At 52.9% G+C, this 16,875-nt stretch overlaps 1 protein-coding gene across 1 annotated transcript in view; it reads right to left on the bottom strand.

Moving 5' to 3' along the window:
* Positions 1-14,552, bottom strand: part of TBX5 (T-box transcription factor 5) — a 39,737-nt gene extending 25,185 nt beyond the window's left edge. Inside the window, exons 1-6 of the mRNA XM_068208901.1 lie at positions 14,161-14,552; positions 11,590-11,765; positions 9,947-10,041; positions 7,316-7,435; positions 6,043-6,190; positions 3,937-4,089 (exon numbers count right to left, since the gene is read on the bottom strand). Of these exons, the coding sequence (XP_068065002.1) occupies positions 3,937-4,089; positions 6,043-6,190; positions 7,316-7,435; positions 9,947-10,041; positions 11,590-11,765; positions 14,161-14,200 (732 nt within the window). The 5' untranslated portion in view covers positions 14,201-14,552. The remainder of the gene's footprint in view (positions 1-3,936; positions 4,090-6,042; positions 6,191-7,315; positions 7,436-9,946; positions 10,042-11,589; positions 11,766-14,160) is intronic.
* Positions 14,553-16,875: the final 2,323 nt, after the last annotated feature.

The following is a 16,875-nucleotide window of genomic DNA, read 5'->3' as shown; positions in this document are numbered from 1 at the left end:
ACAGGGACAAGACTGGGGACAGAAGGAGACAAGGCTGCTTCAGCCAGAGTTGTGAAGGGCATAAGACCTCTGGAAGGAAGCGCTGTCCCACCAAGGCCTGGAACAGCAGTAAGGATCATGAGGAGCCCCAGAGAGGGTCAGGGAGAGAGCAGCAGCTCCCTGCCATCCTCAGGTGCCCCAGGGCTGCACAGAAGCCACCAGGTGTGGTGATGAAGAGGAGCTACTTGGTCTCACCTTGCTTAGCCCCTGGGAGCTCTGTCTTGGGGTCCCCTCTTTGGAGAAGAGCCTGCCCTGGGCAAGGAGAGGGGCTGTCCCCTCTTGCCAACCAGATGGAGAAACACAGAGACAATGACCCCAGGAGAGGCAGGGAGAGCTTGGGGGCTGCACAGGGGAATCCCATGAGATGCCAGCCTGGCCACCACACTGGTGGCCTCTGCTGAAGTGGTGGAGGTGGCCACCTGCAACCTAAGACAAGGAAAATGGAGCTCTCAGGAGAAAACACCCCACACCCAAGGACCTGCCCACCGACAGCCCTCAAAGACAGTGACAAGAAGCCACATGCTCAGGGGGAACCAGAACTCCCAGAATGAAGCACCAGCTGACTCACCAGCATGATTTTAGCACTGGGTCTTTTTAGGGGAAGGATGAACCACTGTATTCAGAAATCCCACCAGATATCTGGCAGTGAATCCAATCTTTGGCCATGCCCTGCCCTGCTCCCCCCTGGTGCACACAGCTTTTCTGGGTGCCTGTAACATCCCACCCGGGGCTAACGTTTCCTTAAAAGAATTTTGACTACCAAGAATGTTAAATAATGTAGGGTGGGGGGAAAAAATCAGCATAAAACCGGATATCCTGAGGTGGGGGGAACCAATATAAAGCCCAAGTCCAGCTAAGGGGGAAAGTAGGTTGTAAAAATTAATGAGAATAATTGTTGTGAATTCTTGCTTTTGAAAGAACCCTCGTGAGGGCAGAACCTTAATTATTTCTGTCTATTAGGTTCATTTCCTGGTCCTAAGCAGAGAGCTCGTACCTAATAAATACGAGCCAGTAACACAATGATTTAAGCTACAGCAAAATGGTGCTTAACTGCAGGGGAAGTTAATATTTGGGAATCAACCTGATTGCAAGCACCCATTGTGTAAATGGCAAGGAAATGAAATGTGCATGTGACCTTTTTTAACACCTCGATATTTCTGGGGTGTTTTTAAGGGTAGCAGAGACGGGGGAGGTGACCAATAGAGCTGCTGACAACCGCCCTGGAAACTTCACCAAAACTCTCCTCATAGTTTAAGCCTCTTTTTGGGGAGTAGGGCTGAGGAGAGGGAGATCCCAGGGTGCTTAAATATCTTTTCAGGCTGTCTAAAATACCAGGGGAAATAAGCACAAGCCCTACACTGGGATTGCAGCTGTGCTCTTGAAATAAATTGACCTATCTGGAAGCAGACAGGTATTTCTATAAGCTGTGTAAGCATGGACTCAAATGCATTTTGGGGTGAGTCACACAATTCATTCTGTAATAGAATTCAGCTATAACAGAGCTCTTGAAACCTAAACCCCGTGCAGGGATGAATTTGTGTGTGCGTGTAAAATACATGGGTGTATAAAACTCTGTGTAAAATATGTCAGAGGCTGGGTGGGGTGGATGGGAAAGATTGCATGAGGGATGAGCTACAGGTGAGGGGTGAAGGTGAGAAAGAAATGGGAAGAAATCAGCAGCGCACTGACAGCAACAGCTGGGGATGCCCCACACATCGGGGGGCTGCCATCCTTTATGGCTGGGGAAATGCAGCCGGCGTTGCAAGAGGAAAATCTGATTTTCCAAGCAACCTCTCAGCTGTGAAAGCTGAGCTCAGGTTTCAGCTGGTGGAAAAGACCCCAACTCAGTTTCACCCACCTCAGCTGGAAGATGTTTCTCCTCAGTATTTGCATCAACCCCAATATCCTTCCCCATCTGCACTGGGGTGAGCTACAAGCTTTATTCCCTTCCCTGCAGGGAGATGCCATTTAGGGAAGATCATCCCCTGGTTTATTTTTATGGCTCTATCTTTCCCAATTGGGATTTTATCTTGGGGCTACAGCCACTCTTCCTCCTTTCCCCCCCTGATTCCAAGCAGCACAGGGAGGAATGCGTGTGTCAGGGGGCAGAGGATGTCAGAGTCTGTAAAACGTGTCAGGGGTGTGTAAAATGTGTCCTGGTGTGTTTGTGGGGATTCTTGCCTGTGTCAGATAACGCAGATGTCATTTCTTATCACACAGATGTTGCTGATTTACAATCAAATATTCCTGCTCCTCCTAGCATGGCAGTTTTCCCAAACTACTGTACTTACATGTTCCTGCTTTGCTTTCGTTTTATTTGCATGATCATTTCTTTTCCTATAAACCAGCCCCATTTTTCTTCAAAGGAGAGCAGTTCCATTCATGTCTGTTTTCTGCTCGGGAAATGCCTTTAAAGCAGGCAGTGTGTCCTGTTTTATTAACTCCCACTTCTATTAATATTATATTCTTTCTGCAAATCCATCAGGCAGAAGTTAAACTTGATTTTATAGCATCCACAGTGGAATTATAATTTAAGGCATAATTTGGCAAGGACTCAATTTGGATTCAGTTTGCTTGTCCTGGCCGTGCCAGCAGCTCCTATTTTAAAGGGCAGGGAAGTATTTTCCTTTCTCCCTAGTTATGGTGGAACACTCTTTCTTCTCCAGCCCAGCTCTGCTCTCTGCATCTTGCTGGTCAGCTGATGGATGGAGGAAATGCAATAATTTCACACTGGTTTAGGAACCTGCATTTCCAGGAAAGCATCCAGAATTTCTCTGGGGTGCTAAATGACTTTTCTCTGTTTAGAAACAATGATTCTATCGGGTACAAAGGAGCCATCCTACCTGCCTGTAAGTACAAGTTTATAAGAAGTGTTTTTTGTGTGATTAAAAGAGGAATTTGCTTTTTTGCTGAAAGAAATTGAGTTTCCATGGGGCTGTGGCAAGGGACAGTTGGTGAAAGACATCTCTGATTCACCTATAGAGAAGCACCCTGCCTTCAACACTCAGCCTTCCTCCTCCTCCCTGCTGGGTGGGGAAGCCCAAACCCAAGCAGGGAAGGAGCGCGGGAGCAGCAGGCTCCTCACAGAGGGGCAGCGACCGCACGCCAAGAAAACCCTTATTCCACCCAGCCCTTTTCTACTCCAGCAGAGGACAAACCCAGCCCGTTATTTTCGTGCTTTGTTTGCCTGATGTCGGGAGCTGAGCCTCCCTTTCCTGCCCGGGCCTCCCGGCTGCCAAGCCCGCAGCCCCCCGTGGGCAGCCGGGTTATCAGCGCCCGGCCGCGGAGGGGAGCGCCCGGCTCCCTCCTGCAGATTAGGAGCCTTTGACCCATGGGGAGGGGGGAAGATAAAGCAAACTTCCTCGGTTGGTCGTCTCCATGTGAGCAAAGCATCCTGGTGAGCTCATTCCCCCTCCCCGGCTCGCCCCGAGCCTGGCTTTGGGGGCTTTGTGTGGCCAGGAATAACAGAGGGGATGGGATGGGGATGTGAGAGAGGAAAGGGGAAGGGAGAGGAGCGAGAAGGGAGGAATAAATGGGCAAGGGAGATGAAAGGACAAGAAGAAAGGACAAGGGGACAAGGAGAGGAAAAAGAAGGGGACAAGGAGAGGAAAAGAAAGGGGAAGAGAAAGGAGAAGGAAGGAAAAGGACAGGAAGGGGAGTATAAGAGAAGAAAGGAGAAGGGGACAAGGAAGTGGAGAAGAGGAAAAAGAGGGGGAAAGGAGAAGGACAGAAAGAAAAAAAGAGAAGGAAGGAGTAGAAAGAAAAAGGGGAAATAAAAAGAAGGGGTGAAAGAAGAAGTAGGGAGGGAAGAGGGGCTGAGTTTCTGAGGAGGAGCAGCGGGAAGAGGGAAGGAGCGGGATGCGGTTTGCCGGGGCGGGGGCCGGCCCAGCCCCTCACCTTGTGGTTTTGGTAGGAGGTGACGGCGATGAAGGCGGTCTCCGGGAAGACGTGGGTGCAGAAGGCGGTGTTCTTGGAGCCGAAGCCGTTGTTCTCGTCCGCTTTCACGATGTGCAGGCGGGGCTGGTATTTGTGCATGGAGTTCAGGATGATCTGGGCAAGGGGAGAAGGAGAGGACATCCCGTGGGAATGGAGGGGGCACAGCACGGCGCATTCCCCCCCTTCCCAGGGGAGGAGAAGGCACACACCAGCAGGAAGCCTCAGCCCCTTCCCCAAAATGTCTGCCCTTTTCAGGACCCCTTTCGAAGGGCAGATTGAGGTGCTGGGGTAGGGGCACGGATCTCTCCAGAAACTCGCCCGGGAGCCCAGCAGGGCCGGGAGGTGCTGTCAAAGGTGCTTCCTCACCTGCTCCCCCCTCCCCAGCCCTGCTCCGTCCACACAAACCCCTGAGGGGCCAGAACTGCTCCCCCAACACCTGCTGGGGGCAAATGGAGGCATCTCAACACCCCCATCCCATCCCGGGGGGGTAAAGAGTGAAGAAAGGGTGAGGGAAGAGAGCTGGAGGGATCTGGGGATTTAGGGCCATCCCTCCCGCCAGCCACACGCAGAGGACGGTGGCGGAGCCGGGAGGGGCTGTCGCGGGGTTCCAGATAAAAAGCGGGCCCTGCTCGGTACCGGGTTAATCTCGGGGGAGGATGGGGGGCGGCGGCGGGGGGCCGCCCGGGCCCGATAATGACTGCCGGACCCTGGCGACAGCGAGACGCAGCGCGTCCCGCCGCCGCCTCCCCCGTCCCGGGGGTTTAAGCAAATTGCTTTGACATCCAGGAAAGTCGTAGACATCAACGGTGAACGATCTAATGGTTTTTAATTTCATTACAGCGACTCTAATTGAGAGGCTCCTGGAGCAGCTCCTCCTCTGAAGTCCCTTATTGTCCCCTCAGCGTCTTCGGTTTGTTTGGAGGGACTTTTTCCCCAGAGCCGCCTGTTCCCAGCGGGGATGCCTGGCCCCTTCCCCCCGGGCCGGATCCCCCCCTTCTCCCCAAAAGCACCCCGGGGGTGGGATGGGTCCCCCCGGCTGCGCTGCTCCCCTCCCTCCTCCCGCAGGAAAGGTCCTGATCCCTGGGAAGCAGACCTTCAAACCCCTTCTGCACCAGCTCAATTAGAATTAAAATAAAATTCGAATTATAAAAAGAAAAAGGAAATCCACCCCCGCAAATGGAGGTGCAAAGGAGAGCTTGTAAATGATGCTCAGCATTGGGGTGGGCTGGGGACTCTGCTGGCTCCTCTCCCCTTAAAGCCCTCTCACTTCTTGGCTACCACGTGGGCGAGGACTTAATAGCATAAAATTTATCATTAAAAAGCTAAGGAAAAAAAAAAAAGCAGCTTGGAAAAAATGAAACTGAAGTGTTGAAACGAGACTGGAGAAAAATCCACTCTTGGAAAAGGCTGGCGGGATCTGGAGTCGCATATTCATTCAATTATATATATATTTTATATATATATACTTTTTTTTATTATTAATACATGCACATATATGTTTGCTCAGAGGAACTCCCATCTTTGGAGACCTTCGAAGGAGGGCTGTTCCTGGCTGCAGAATTCACACAAATTTTCACGGCCCCACGAGTCTTGCAAAGACCTTTTTAATGCCCAAGAAGTTCTAGCGAGACTTCAATTTCTCTAATTGTCTTTAATTATTGGGTTTTTTTGTTTTTTTGGGGTTTTTTTCCTGATCGAGGGATCCACATCGTTTAAGGTCCTATTTCCTCCGCTAATTATGCCTGATTGATTTTACCTGTTAGGCAAATTCCCAGAGGCAGCCGGCGGATTTTAACTCGCCATGCGATTAAAATCAGGGTGCCCAAATACTCAGTCAAGCCAGAAGAGTTTCACCCACTCGCCAACTCCAGGCCCCGGGGGTCTGTCATCAATTCCCATGAAATAACCCGGCTTTAAGGTTTATGCTTCTATTTCTAGGGGGTCCTCAGTGGGGTTCATCCCGCTCTCTCAGGGGTGAAAATAACACCTGGATTTGAGGGTGGGTGACACTGGCACCACCTCGGTGGCAGGGGACACCGATGCCCTTGTCCCAGCCCCGGTACTTACATGTCCGAAGGGATCCAGGTGGTTGTTGGTGAGTTTGAGCTTCTGGAAGGAAACCAGCTGCCTCATCCAGTGCGCGCCGGTAGCCGGGGAATCGGGGTGCACGTACAGCCTGCCGGGCATGGCCGGCTCTGCCTTGCCTGTCACCGACCTGCGTGGGGACACGGGGCTGAGCTGCGGCCACGTGCGGACGGCCCGTGGGAATTCAAAGTTTTGAATTCCGTCCTCTCCCGTGGGCTCCTGCACCCCTTCCATCCCTTCCCGGGGTTCCTACTCCCCGTCGGTCCTTTCCTGGGGTTCCTGAACCCCATCCATCCCTTCCTGGGACTCCTGTTCCCCAGCCGTCCCTTTCTGGGGTTCCTGAACCCCATCCATCCCTTCTGGGGGTTCCTACTCCCCATCCGTCCTTTCCTGGGGTTCCTGAACCCCATCCATCCCTTCCCGGGGTTCCTGAACCCCATCCATCCCTTCTGGGGGTTCCTACTCCCCATCCGTCCTTTCCTGGGGTTCCTGAACCCCATCCATCCCTTCCCGGGGTTCCTGAACCCCAGCCGTCCCTTCCTGGGACTCCTGCTCCCCAGCCGTCCCTTTCTGGGGTTCCTGAACCCCATCCATCCCTTCCTGGGGCTCCTGCTCCCCAGCCGTCCCTTCCTGGGACTCCTGCTCCCCAGCCGTCCCTTTCTGGGGTTCCTGAACCCCATCTATCCTTTCTCGGGGTTCCTACTCCCCGTCCGTCCCTTCTCCCCAGCCGTCCCTTCCTGGGGCTCCTCCCGTGGGCTCCTGCTCCCCGTCCGTCCCCTCCCACTCAGGTACCCCGTGCCGGGGAGAAAAGGCATTTCCAACACGGCTGGCTCGGGGAATTACTGAGCTCTTTGGCACCTTTCCCGTCGGAGATGGCTCTCGCTGCTCTCGCCCGTTTAACCCCATCCTTCCCCCTTTCCATAATTAACGGCCAGGAGCAAAGAACCAGTCCTTAAAGATTTTCCTGCCCGGAGATATTCCCTTCCTTAATATAATTAAACCATCAGCTCCACAATAGCAAATAATGTAATCGTCAAACAGGATTCGTTAATTGCGACAGAATTCCTGCGGTTTTTCCTTTTTTTTTTTCGGATGCATTTCTCTCCCAGGGGCTGTGGGAACTCTCCACTACGCCCAGGTGAGGCTCCTGCAGCCCAAGATTTTGCATGGAAAAAGAAGGACGAGGCGCTGATTGAAGGATTTCTCCCACCCGGGCAGCCCAGAGGTCTCGTCCCTCTCCCCCACGCGTGCCTACCATTTATTATCCGCGAATTTGTATCTGTGGTCATCCGCGGGTACAATATCCATCAACAGGATGTACTTCGTTTTTGGATTGAGTCCAGTGACCTTCACTTTGTAGCTGGGGAACATTCGCCTGTTGAATAAATAAATAAATAAAAGTCTAAACGCAGAAAGTTTCCCAGGGTGGTTTCGTGTGTGTGCGAGGAGGAGACGTTGGGGGGGAACATTTAACCAAAGGGTTAAACCACGTTCCCAGGCGGATCTCCGCCATCGTCCCCTTGGGATGTGGGACAAGTCTGGGTGGTGCTGGGTCCCATCCGAGGCGAACCGGGTGTTTTATCAAAGCAAAATAGGAATTTCGAAGCTGGCGGATTTGTTTATTCACCTCCTCGTGTGTCTGCTCATCTGTTGGTATTTTTACTAATTATTTCTCTCGCCAAAGTTTTGAATCTCCGTTTTTTGAAAAAAATCTGAGCGTGAGAACTTTTGGAAGTAAGTTATTTCTCTCCCTCCATAAACCGCTGAAACAGGAGAGGAAATTTGCCAAAAAAAAGTTTTTAAATAAAAGTTATACTACAGATATTCCTATTAAAATTATATTTATATAATCTTTCTATAAATGTATATGTTTATAGAAATACATTCTCATATATTACATATATAGAAATATAAACATTTTAAAATACATTTTTATGAACACCTTGAGGTTCTAGGGACAGATACGGAGCAAAAACCCTGCACGCACTCAGGTGTAAGAGAAAATCCGTGAACAGCCGTGTGGTCACCCCGAGACGGCAGCAAACACACCTGACAAATCCTTGGAAACCCTCGGATACACACAAGGCAGGGGCTTTTCGAAATATTTTCCATTACTGCAAGGCAGGCACTTAAACCACTGCTGTTATTTTAGTTCGAGCTTTCCAAATATTTAAAAATAAAGCTGATGAAAATGGAGCCCTGGACTTAAAACACGCATAAACAACAAAAAAAATTACCCAAAAGAAGTCCCACACCTCTAAAAATACCGCGCTCTTCTCCGAGGCTCGGGATCTTATCGCTGCCGTGGGGCACCTGGGCTGGGCTTTAATTCGCTTCTAAAAAGTTGAAGGGGGGTGAAAAGCGCCCAGCGAAGGAAGCGGGTGTTGAACTTTAAGTTTTCAGAGGGAAGAAACCAAATTCCAGCTGGAGATTGATCTGTAACTCCATCGAAAACACCTGAGCAGCAGGACCAGGGACTTCAACAAGAACCACGGGCAATGATAGAAAAAAGGAAACCGTGCCCGCATCTCCCCTCGAGCCCTGCCCTGTAAATGTCTCTTTTATCGCTCTCCAGATGAGATCTCTGTCCACAGGGATTTTTGTTTGAAATTTCTGCAAGGTGGTTTCTGTCTCCCTTCCAGAGTTGGAATTTTTTTTCTCTCTTTTTTTTTTTTTTTTTTGTCCCTCTGAACCGGGCTTTTTTTATTTCGGCAGATCCCTACACCGACTTCATCCCATGTCCCCTTGGCCACAAACCCCTTTCAAATCCATTTTTGCAGCAGCGAGGTTCAAGGGGAAGGCGAGAACTATTCGCTAAAACTTTATCCAACCAGCTCGATACTTATTTTCCCCCTCCCTCTTCAAGCAAACTTTGGAAGACCACAACGAATACCAGCTGACAGAGCAAAATGAAAGTTTGATTCTGTCTTGTTGATTATGTCCCTACAATCTAAAACTATTCCTACAGGTGGAGGCTTTTTCCCTTTTCCTCCAAGGATTCGAATTGAAAATCACAACGAAAAATCCTCCCTGGGGCTGCCCCCAATTTGTTGATAGGACTGGAGAGACTTTTTTACTGCGTCTCGCTGGCCACTCTTCAATTTAACAACCCTCCACCACATTAATATCCAGGATAATGTTAAATCCCCTCAAAAATACCCGCGTCCACATATAAATATCTGCGGATCATGTTTACACAGCCGGTCATGGAATCGATTAGAACCCCAATAAAGTTGGATTTGTAAGGCTGCATATTTTTCCGCACACCCATGCAGATAAACACCCGCATAGAAATACACCCACATGATATTTATTTGCGGACGCATCTATCTCTGCATCTAAACAGCTTTGTTATCTCTCTATAAACAGTAGCTTAAGACCGCCTAGACTTTTAAAAGGGGCGAAGTAGCTGAAATGGGAATATTCACTCCAGAGTGACCAAAAATAAATAAAAAACTCTGTAAAACGGCATAAAACTTTGGGGGAGGGGGGGAGCAGAAGAGCCAAAATCCTCCAATAATAATAATAATAATAATAATAATAATAATAATAATGGCCCACCGAGCTGCTCTAAACAAAGTTTGCTTTTTGGCCAAGTGGTTGCAACTCGCGCTCGCCTGGAAAGTTTCCAAAGGCCTGAAGTCGGAATTAATGATCCAACTGTTCTGGTTAAGAAAGAAGCCAGAAGAAGCAATTTCTGCCGCCTCTCTCCGGGCAGGGAGGGCTCTCCACGGCCGGGCAGTGGCACACACACACACGAGGGGGCTCGGACACGAGAGCTGTGACCGTCCCCGTGCCAGGAAGGTGCCCGGTGCCCCCATCCAGGCGGGTGTGTTCCCCCGTCCCCGCAAACACGGAGGGGACCTCGGAGCCCCCCTGCTCTTACCTCCCGGCCTTTGTTATGATCATCTCCGTGCCCACTTCGTGGAACTTCAGCCACAGCTCGCGTTCGTGCAAAAACACCTTGATGCCCTCCATGCCCTGCGGAGCGGGGAGGCACAGAGCGTCAGCCCCGGGGAGAGCGGGGACAGCCCCGAGAGAAGAGGGGACAGCCCCGAGAGAAGAGGGGACAGCCCCGGGAGGAGCGGGGACAGCCCCGGGGGGAGCGGGGACAGCCCCGGGAGGAGCGGGGACAGCCCCGGGAGGAGCGGCCGGGCCCCGCACGGCCCCGCGGGGAGCTCGCAGGGCAAGGGCCGGGCTCTGCGGGCCGGAGCTCTGGGCATTCCCGGGATAACCCTGCCGCCAAGCCGGCCAGAGGGGGTTTCCAGGCTGGAGCGCGGTGATGCTGCTTAGGGCAGGCCTGGAGCGGGGTCCTGCGGGCCGCGGGGCTCCTGGGGCGGGGAGGCGATGGGAGAGAGCCCCCTGAGCCGGCTCCAACCGCATCCTCCCAGAGAAATCCCCCGGTGCTCCGGCCCAACTGCTCCCAGAGCCAAGCGGAGGAGATTTACACCGTCCCACGAGTGATTTACACCCCCGGCTGCGCTCTGCAGGCTAGAGCGGCGTGGGGTGTCACCCTGCCCTCCTCGCCCCCTGATTTTCTCTTTCCCACCCAAGAGCTTCGAGCCCTGCGGTTGGGGCAGATGCCACCGTGGGGACAGCACATCCCTCCACGCGGGCTGGGAGGCACAGAGGACACCCCCGGCCAAACCAAGCACTTCTCCCCCTCACTAAAAAAGCCCGGTCAAACTTTGGGGGTCACTTTCCAAACACCCCCAGTGCCCGTCTCGGTGCCCACCGAGCCTTCTGCCGCACCCCGTGGGCAGCGGGGTCCATGGGGGGAACTGCCAGGGGATCAGGGAGCTCCGCGGGGGGACCCCACAGTCGGGACCGCGGTGGAAAATCTCCTTTCCCCGCATTTCTCCCCTCCGCTCGCAGGGCTGCCCGAGCCGGCGGGGCCGGCTCCCAGCACCGGGAGCTCCCAGCCCGGGGAGAGGCCGAGGGACGGCTCGGAGCACCCGGATCCCGCACGGAGCCCACGCGTGTCCCGGCACACGCAGCGCCAGGGGGGCGAGGGCTGAGGGAGGGGATGAGGGACACCCCAAGTGTCGCTCTGGGGGTGCCCACGCGTGACTCAGCCTGCGCTGAGTGCCCGCTGGGGGTGCGGGGTGCAGCTGTGCCCGCCTGGGTGTCCAAGGGGTGCACAGATGTGGGTATGCAGAAAATATATACATTTACACATAAATATAAAGGTATCTCCGCTCTGCGGGTGCTCGCCTGTGCATTTGCCCACTCAGGCGCGGACACTCGTGGGGGTGGGGGTGCCACTGCAGGGCGGGTTCCCCTCGCTGTTATTTGGGGTCCTGCTCCCCCAAAACTCTCACGGGCACATCCCCGCAGCTTTGGCGCTTGAGCACGACCTCAAATAGCACAAAAGCAGGACGAGGCCCACGGCCAGGTGAGGCTTTGCCCTCGCGTGGGGCCTGAAATAACCCAACCACGCAGCTGGGGCGGGGGCAAACCGTGGAGAAAAGGGGGAAAGGACCGAATGAGAGAGGGACGGGGTGGAAGGACAGGAGCTTGGGTGCTTACCTGCTGCGTGAAGGCTGCTTGGGGTGAGGTGGGCGACTTGCTGGTGGCCCCCAGCTGCGCGTCCTGCTTGCCTTCGGCCTGGAGCTCCTTGGCCTCCGAATCCGCCGGCGTGCTGGGCAGCCCGAAGCCTTCCTCGCTATCCGCCATGTTACGAGCTTCCTTCGCCGAATCCCCCACTGCAGGCACACATCGGGAGAGAGCAGAGATAAGAGACGCACAAGTCAATGCTGACGTTTAATAAAAATAGATATTTATCGAGCGGGGTGGCTCCGAGCGAGCGCAGCGCCGGCCGGGGCTGCCCCGACCATCCCAGCACTCACTTCCAGCTGCCCAGGGAGGGAGCAAGGCCCTTTAACTTTGGGAGAGGGAGAAATAAAGACTTTTATTTATTATCGCAGCCCGCAAGGGATGATAGGATTGGGGGGGGGGGGCTCGGGGGGGTGGAGAGGGAGGGGAAGGGGGAGGCGGTATTATTGAATGCATCTTTTGGAAAAGGTAAACAGCGCGTTTTAGGGCTGCCTGGCAGCCGAGGGGCTGTGGAACGAGCAGCTCATGGCACAAATGACTCTGGAGGTCGGAGGGTTCGAGGTGGGGGCTCCAGAGCCTCCCCCGAGGCTTGGCCACCTCCAATTCCTCCCGGCTCGCTGCGGCCCAGGGGGTTTCAAGTCCCAACTTTCCTCCCAGGGAAGTGAAAGCTTTCATCCCGCTCCGGTTTGGAGCAGGAAAACACCACTGACACACGAGGCCACTTCAGGCACCCAATTCCCAAGGAAAATTCAACTTTTTGCACCTCTTACAAAACAGGAAAACTTTTAAAAGCCTGTTCTTCTCTTATCCCGGGCAGTTACAAGATAAGCAAAGGATGGACGAGAAAATTACAATATAAAATGCAAAGAAATCAATCCGACAAACGCCGTGCGAGGTAACGAGGACTCGGGCTGGTGAACGAGGTTGGAATTGGGGCTGGAATGAACTAAGCCATAACATTTAGGATAAAACTGCACCAGCAGAGAAAACGAGATTTAAAATTACATGGTTTATATCTGATGTGAATAACCGCAGTGAGTTTTAAAACTGTATTTTGACTTAGTTTTAAGGCTCTATCAGGAATGGTAAAAGTTTCATAGCAACACAAAAAAAAAAAAAAAGATAAAAGTCATTGAATTATCTGTTAGGTTTTTATTGTTCTTAAGGAGGTCGGAGTTTTAGCAGCTTTAAAAAAATATTTCTTGCATGTTTCAAAGAAGGGAGTTCAGTTTTGAAAGGCAAACCATATGGAGGCAATATTTGCTTTAAATACATGAGAATGTTTTTAAATGAGTTCTTCGCCCTGCAACGACATTTGAAAGCTGTTCAAAATCAAGCAGAGAGAGCGAGAAAAAGGCAATTCTCCTTTAAAAGCGAAGGAAAATTGGGAGTGGAAGGGAGGGGGGAGAAAACGATCTTCCCCGCTAGTGGTGGGTAACGCACACAGGGACGGATATCTCATTTAAAAGGACAAAAAGCGAGGGGACTCCAGGTCCGCACCTCTGGAGCTGCAGCTCGTGCAGACACGGCCCGTGCCCGATCCCTCCCTCCTTCCGTCCCTTCCCAAAGGTTTTGTTTTGCCCAGCGCGCACCCGCCACAGACCCAAGGGCGAAGCGAAAGCGCTGCGAGCGCGGAAAGTGCGCGGGGCGCTGCGGGAGCCGCCGCGCCGGGCCCGGGCCCAGCCCGTGGGGGCAGAGCCGCAGCTCCAGGGACCATTTAAGGCTTTTCTCTTCCCCTCCTCCTCCTCCTCCTTTTTTTTTTTTTTTTTTTTTTTTTTTTTCCTCCTGGACTGTTGTGGTGTCTTGTTTGTTTGGGTTTTTTTTTTTTTTTTCTTTTCCTTGGGAAGTGCCGCTTATGCATTTTTAAATCGATTTCCCTCCAGCTTGGAGCTATGATTCCCCTAGAGCTGGCAAGGTTAGGCGGTAGAGAGAGGGAAAATAATAATAAAAAATCCTAAAGCATGTTTATTAAAACAAAGAGGGACCCAGCCATGACAGCACAGCCCAGCCCAGCGAAGCCTCCTCGATGCTCTCCGCGCCCAGACATAATTAAGCAGATATAAAAATAATCATAATTTTAAAAACAGAGGGTGTGACGACAAAAAAATAACCCCACAACTAAGAGCATTTGGCGATCCGTGGCTTCTAATTTCTTTTTTTTTTTCCCCTTAAAAGAGCTTCTGAGAAGAAATGGAGCTTGACAGAACCAGGCCGCGGTGGCTGGATGAAAAATGCATCTCGCTTTGCTAAAGTAGAGCCGAGTGGCTTTGCGGGAGGAAAAAACACAAGGGGGGAAATAAAAATGAAATAAAATCAAATCACCACCCTCTGCTTTTGTTCCGGCTTCGCCCCGGGCCCCCCCAGCCCCAGGGGGAGCGCTGGGCAGCGCAGCCCCGCTCGCTGCCCTGCTCCCCGCGGCTCCCGGGGCCTCGCAGCTCGCGGTGCCCGCGGGCAGCCGCTCTCTCTCGCTCTGCCTCGCTCACGCACCCGCACACACAGAGGACAGACCCCGACGGACAGACATGGCAATGGAAGAGCCGTTACCTTGCTCGTTGAGTTCCATGCAATCAATGCATCTCCACATATATAATGTGTGGCTCTATTTCCCCCGTTTGCAATGGAAATTACAATGGGATCAGGCTTCTCGTGTGCATATTTCCTTTTATTTATTTATATTTGCGGATCAGCATGTGAAAACCCAGCCTGGAAGAAAAAAATCTATCCAATGCAAGCCTGCTTCTCTCTCTCTCTCTCTCTCCTGCTCTCTCCAAACACTTCCAGGTTGTCAGACGCACTAGAAAGGATCCTGAGACCAAGATAAAGCCCCCACCCCCACCCTTTTCTCAGCCTGATCTGATGCAGCTTTCCCCAGCCCACTCTTGCCGCTGCCCAGCTAAAAATAATTTAAAAATTAAAAATAGTAATTAAAAAAAAAAAAAAAAAAAAGAGAGAGAGAGCGCGAGAGGGCGAAAGAGCGGAAAAAGAAAACAGCACCCTCTCGGAAAAAAAAAAAAAAAAAAAGAAGAAGAAGAAGAAAAAAGTTTCGGCCGGCTGGTAAGCCCCGCTCCTCCGGGCAGGTTCGCGGCGCTGCCGCTGCGCGCGGAGCCGGGCGCGGAGCGCGGAGGAGCCGAGCGGAGCGCGGAGGTGACGTGGGCTCGTCCAGCTCCGCTCGCCAAGTGCCGGGACCCACTGCCCAACCAGCTGGGATCCTGCTCCGGAGAGACTCCCTCTCCCACAGCCCTCCCCCCCGCCCCCTCCCCCCCAAACCTCCTTTTCCAGCCTATTTTTCTGGCCGGCAAACAAGAACAAGGCACAAAGACAATCATCAAACTCCCCAGCAACCCTCCCCCTCTCCTTTACCTCCTTCCCCGCTCCCTCCCTCCTTCCCTCCCTCCCTCCTCCATCCATCTCTCCCAACCAAAGAGAAAATTCAGCGTCTGGGAATATCCTGCCCCCCCCCCACCCCTAAATAAATCGCTGGCTCCACTAAGCTCGCACCACCCCCAGTTCCCCCCTCCCGCCCTCAAAGGCAGCCCAGAGGTGTGGATTTAAACCCAGCTCTAAATTTGCCGGTGCTCACAGAGGCCTTTTATTGGGGGGTGCGAGGTGTTGCCCTAAAATAGATTTTCCTAATGAGTTCAACCCCCCCAAAAACGCGGCGGAGTGGGACCGAAGGCCGCGGGATGTGCGCGCGGGGCTGTGGCCCTTGTCGCCGCTTGTGGCCGCAGCCAGGCTCCTTCCCCTGCCCTTTCCCATCCTCTTCCTCGCCCCTCGCCGCGCTGCCACGGCCGAGGGCCGCAGCCCCCCGGAGCTCAAATAATCAAGCCGTCAGCGAGGAGAGGGGCTGGTGGTTTATCTGCATCTTCCTTCGCTCTCTCTCTCTCTCTTTTTTTTTTTTTTTTTTAATGTATTATTGGGAGGGTAAAGTTGAATAGGTCAGCGCAGGGTAAACAGCCTCCCTGTCGCATTCTGCAGGCTGAAGAGAACCAGATTGGCGAGGCGGATTTTTGATAAGACTCGGAATAAATGGCATGGTTCAGATCTGCTCTGCCCACCCTCCTCCTCCTCCTGCTACTGCCCCCACCCTCTGCTCGCCGCTCTGTCCCGTCCCCCCACCCATCTAAAAAAAAAAAAATCCCTCACTCTTTTCTGCCTCTCAGTCAATTCCTTTTTTTTTTCTTTTTATGGCGTTTCGAGGAAGTTTTCAGCAAATCCACCCTCGCTCCCAGCTCTTGCAGGGAACGATAACACCGGAGCCCTCTGAAAGTTTGAGGTGAGGAAGGGGAAAGTCTGGGGGCGAGCGGCTCTTGGGGAGGGGGCGCGTCTACGGGTGTAGTTTGGCATCTCCCAAGCCCTTCCCATATGCACGCCAGTCCCAACAGCTACTTGAGAAGAAACAGCCAACAGTAAACGCTTGCAAATAAGAATAATAAAATAACTGCACTTGTAGCCGCAGAGAATAAGCCAGAGAATGCTACTTAAACAAACAGAGCGAAGCTTTTCCCATATTTCATTATTTTTCGAGGGGAAAGGAGCCGTGGAGCCCTTCCAAACACAAATAAACGAGGCAGCAAAGCGGGCGCTCGTTCCCCGCGGGGAAGGCGGCGGCCGCAGGAGCGGCCCCGGCCCCGGCCTGGGGCGAGCGGGCAGCGGCCACTCCGCGGAGCCCTTCCCCTGGCCTGGGCTGTGCTCCGAAAGGTGCAAATCCGGGGGGAAGGTGGGAAAAGGACCTGAAGCAGGCGGGCACGGCGGTGCGGGGAAGCCGCGGCAGCCGCGGGGAGTGCGGCCGGCCCCGCGCCGCGCGTGTGCTGCGAGCATCCCCGAAAGGAGAGGGGCTTTTCCTTAAAAAAGAAGCAAAAGCAACGAGAAGAAAGGTTTCTCGCAGAGAGCAAGAGCTTCCCTCCCCTCGGCGGAAAGAAAGGGAGAAGTGAAAATCCTGAAGTTCGGAAGAGCGAACCCGAGCACGGCCGCTGCCTAGAAAAGCACTCACCTCTCCAGTGCCAAACTAGCTCTCAAACACCTTGAAGACAAGTTGAAAACGATGCAAATAAATCGAATTTATTTCCGTCTGCAGGTTGGGGGGGGGGAGGAGTGGACAAGGAGGGAAAGAAAAAAAAAAAAAAAAAAAGCAGCTGGGGAAAAAAAGGACGGCAAATTCAGGCTCCCCCAGGACTGGAGGGGCAAGGCGAGGAGCTTTCCAGCTCGAAGCCGGTTTGTGGTCTCAGACAAATTAAATATTACTGTTTATTACCAGCCATA

Source organism: Anomalospiza imberbis, chromosome 18, assembly GCF_031753505.1.
Source record: "Anomalospiza imberbis isolate Cuckoo-Finch-1a 21T00152 chromosome 18, ASM3175350v1, whole genome shotgun sequence".
Taxonomy (NCBI): domain Eukaryota; kingdom Metazoa; phylum Chordata; class Aves; order Passeriformes; family Viduidae; genus Anomalospiza; species Anomalospiza imberbis.
This window is presented reverse-complemented; position numbering and strand designations above follow the sequence as displayed.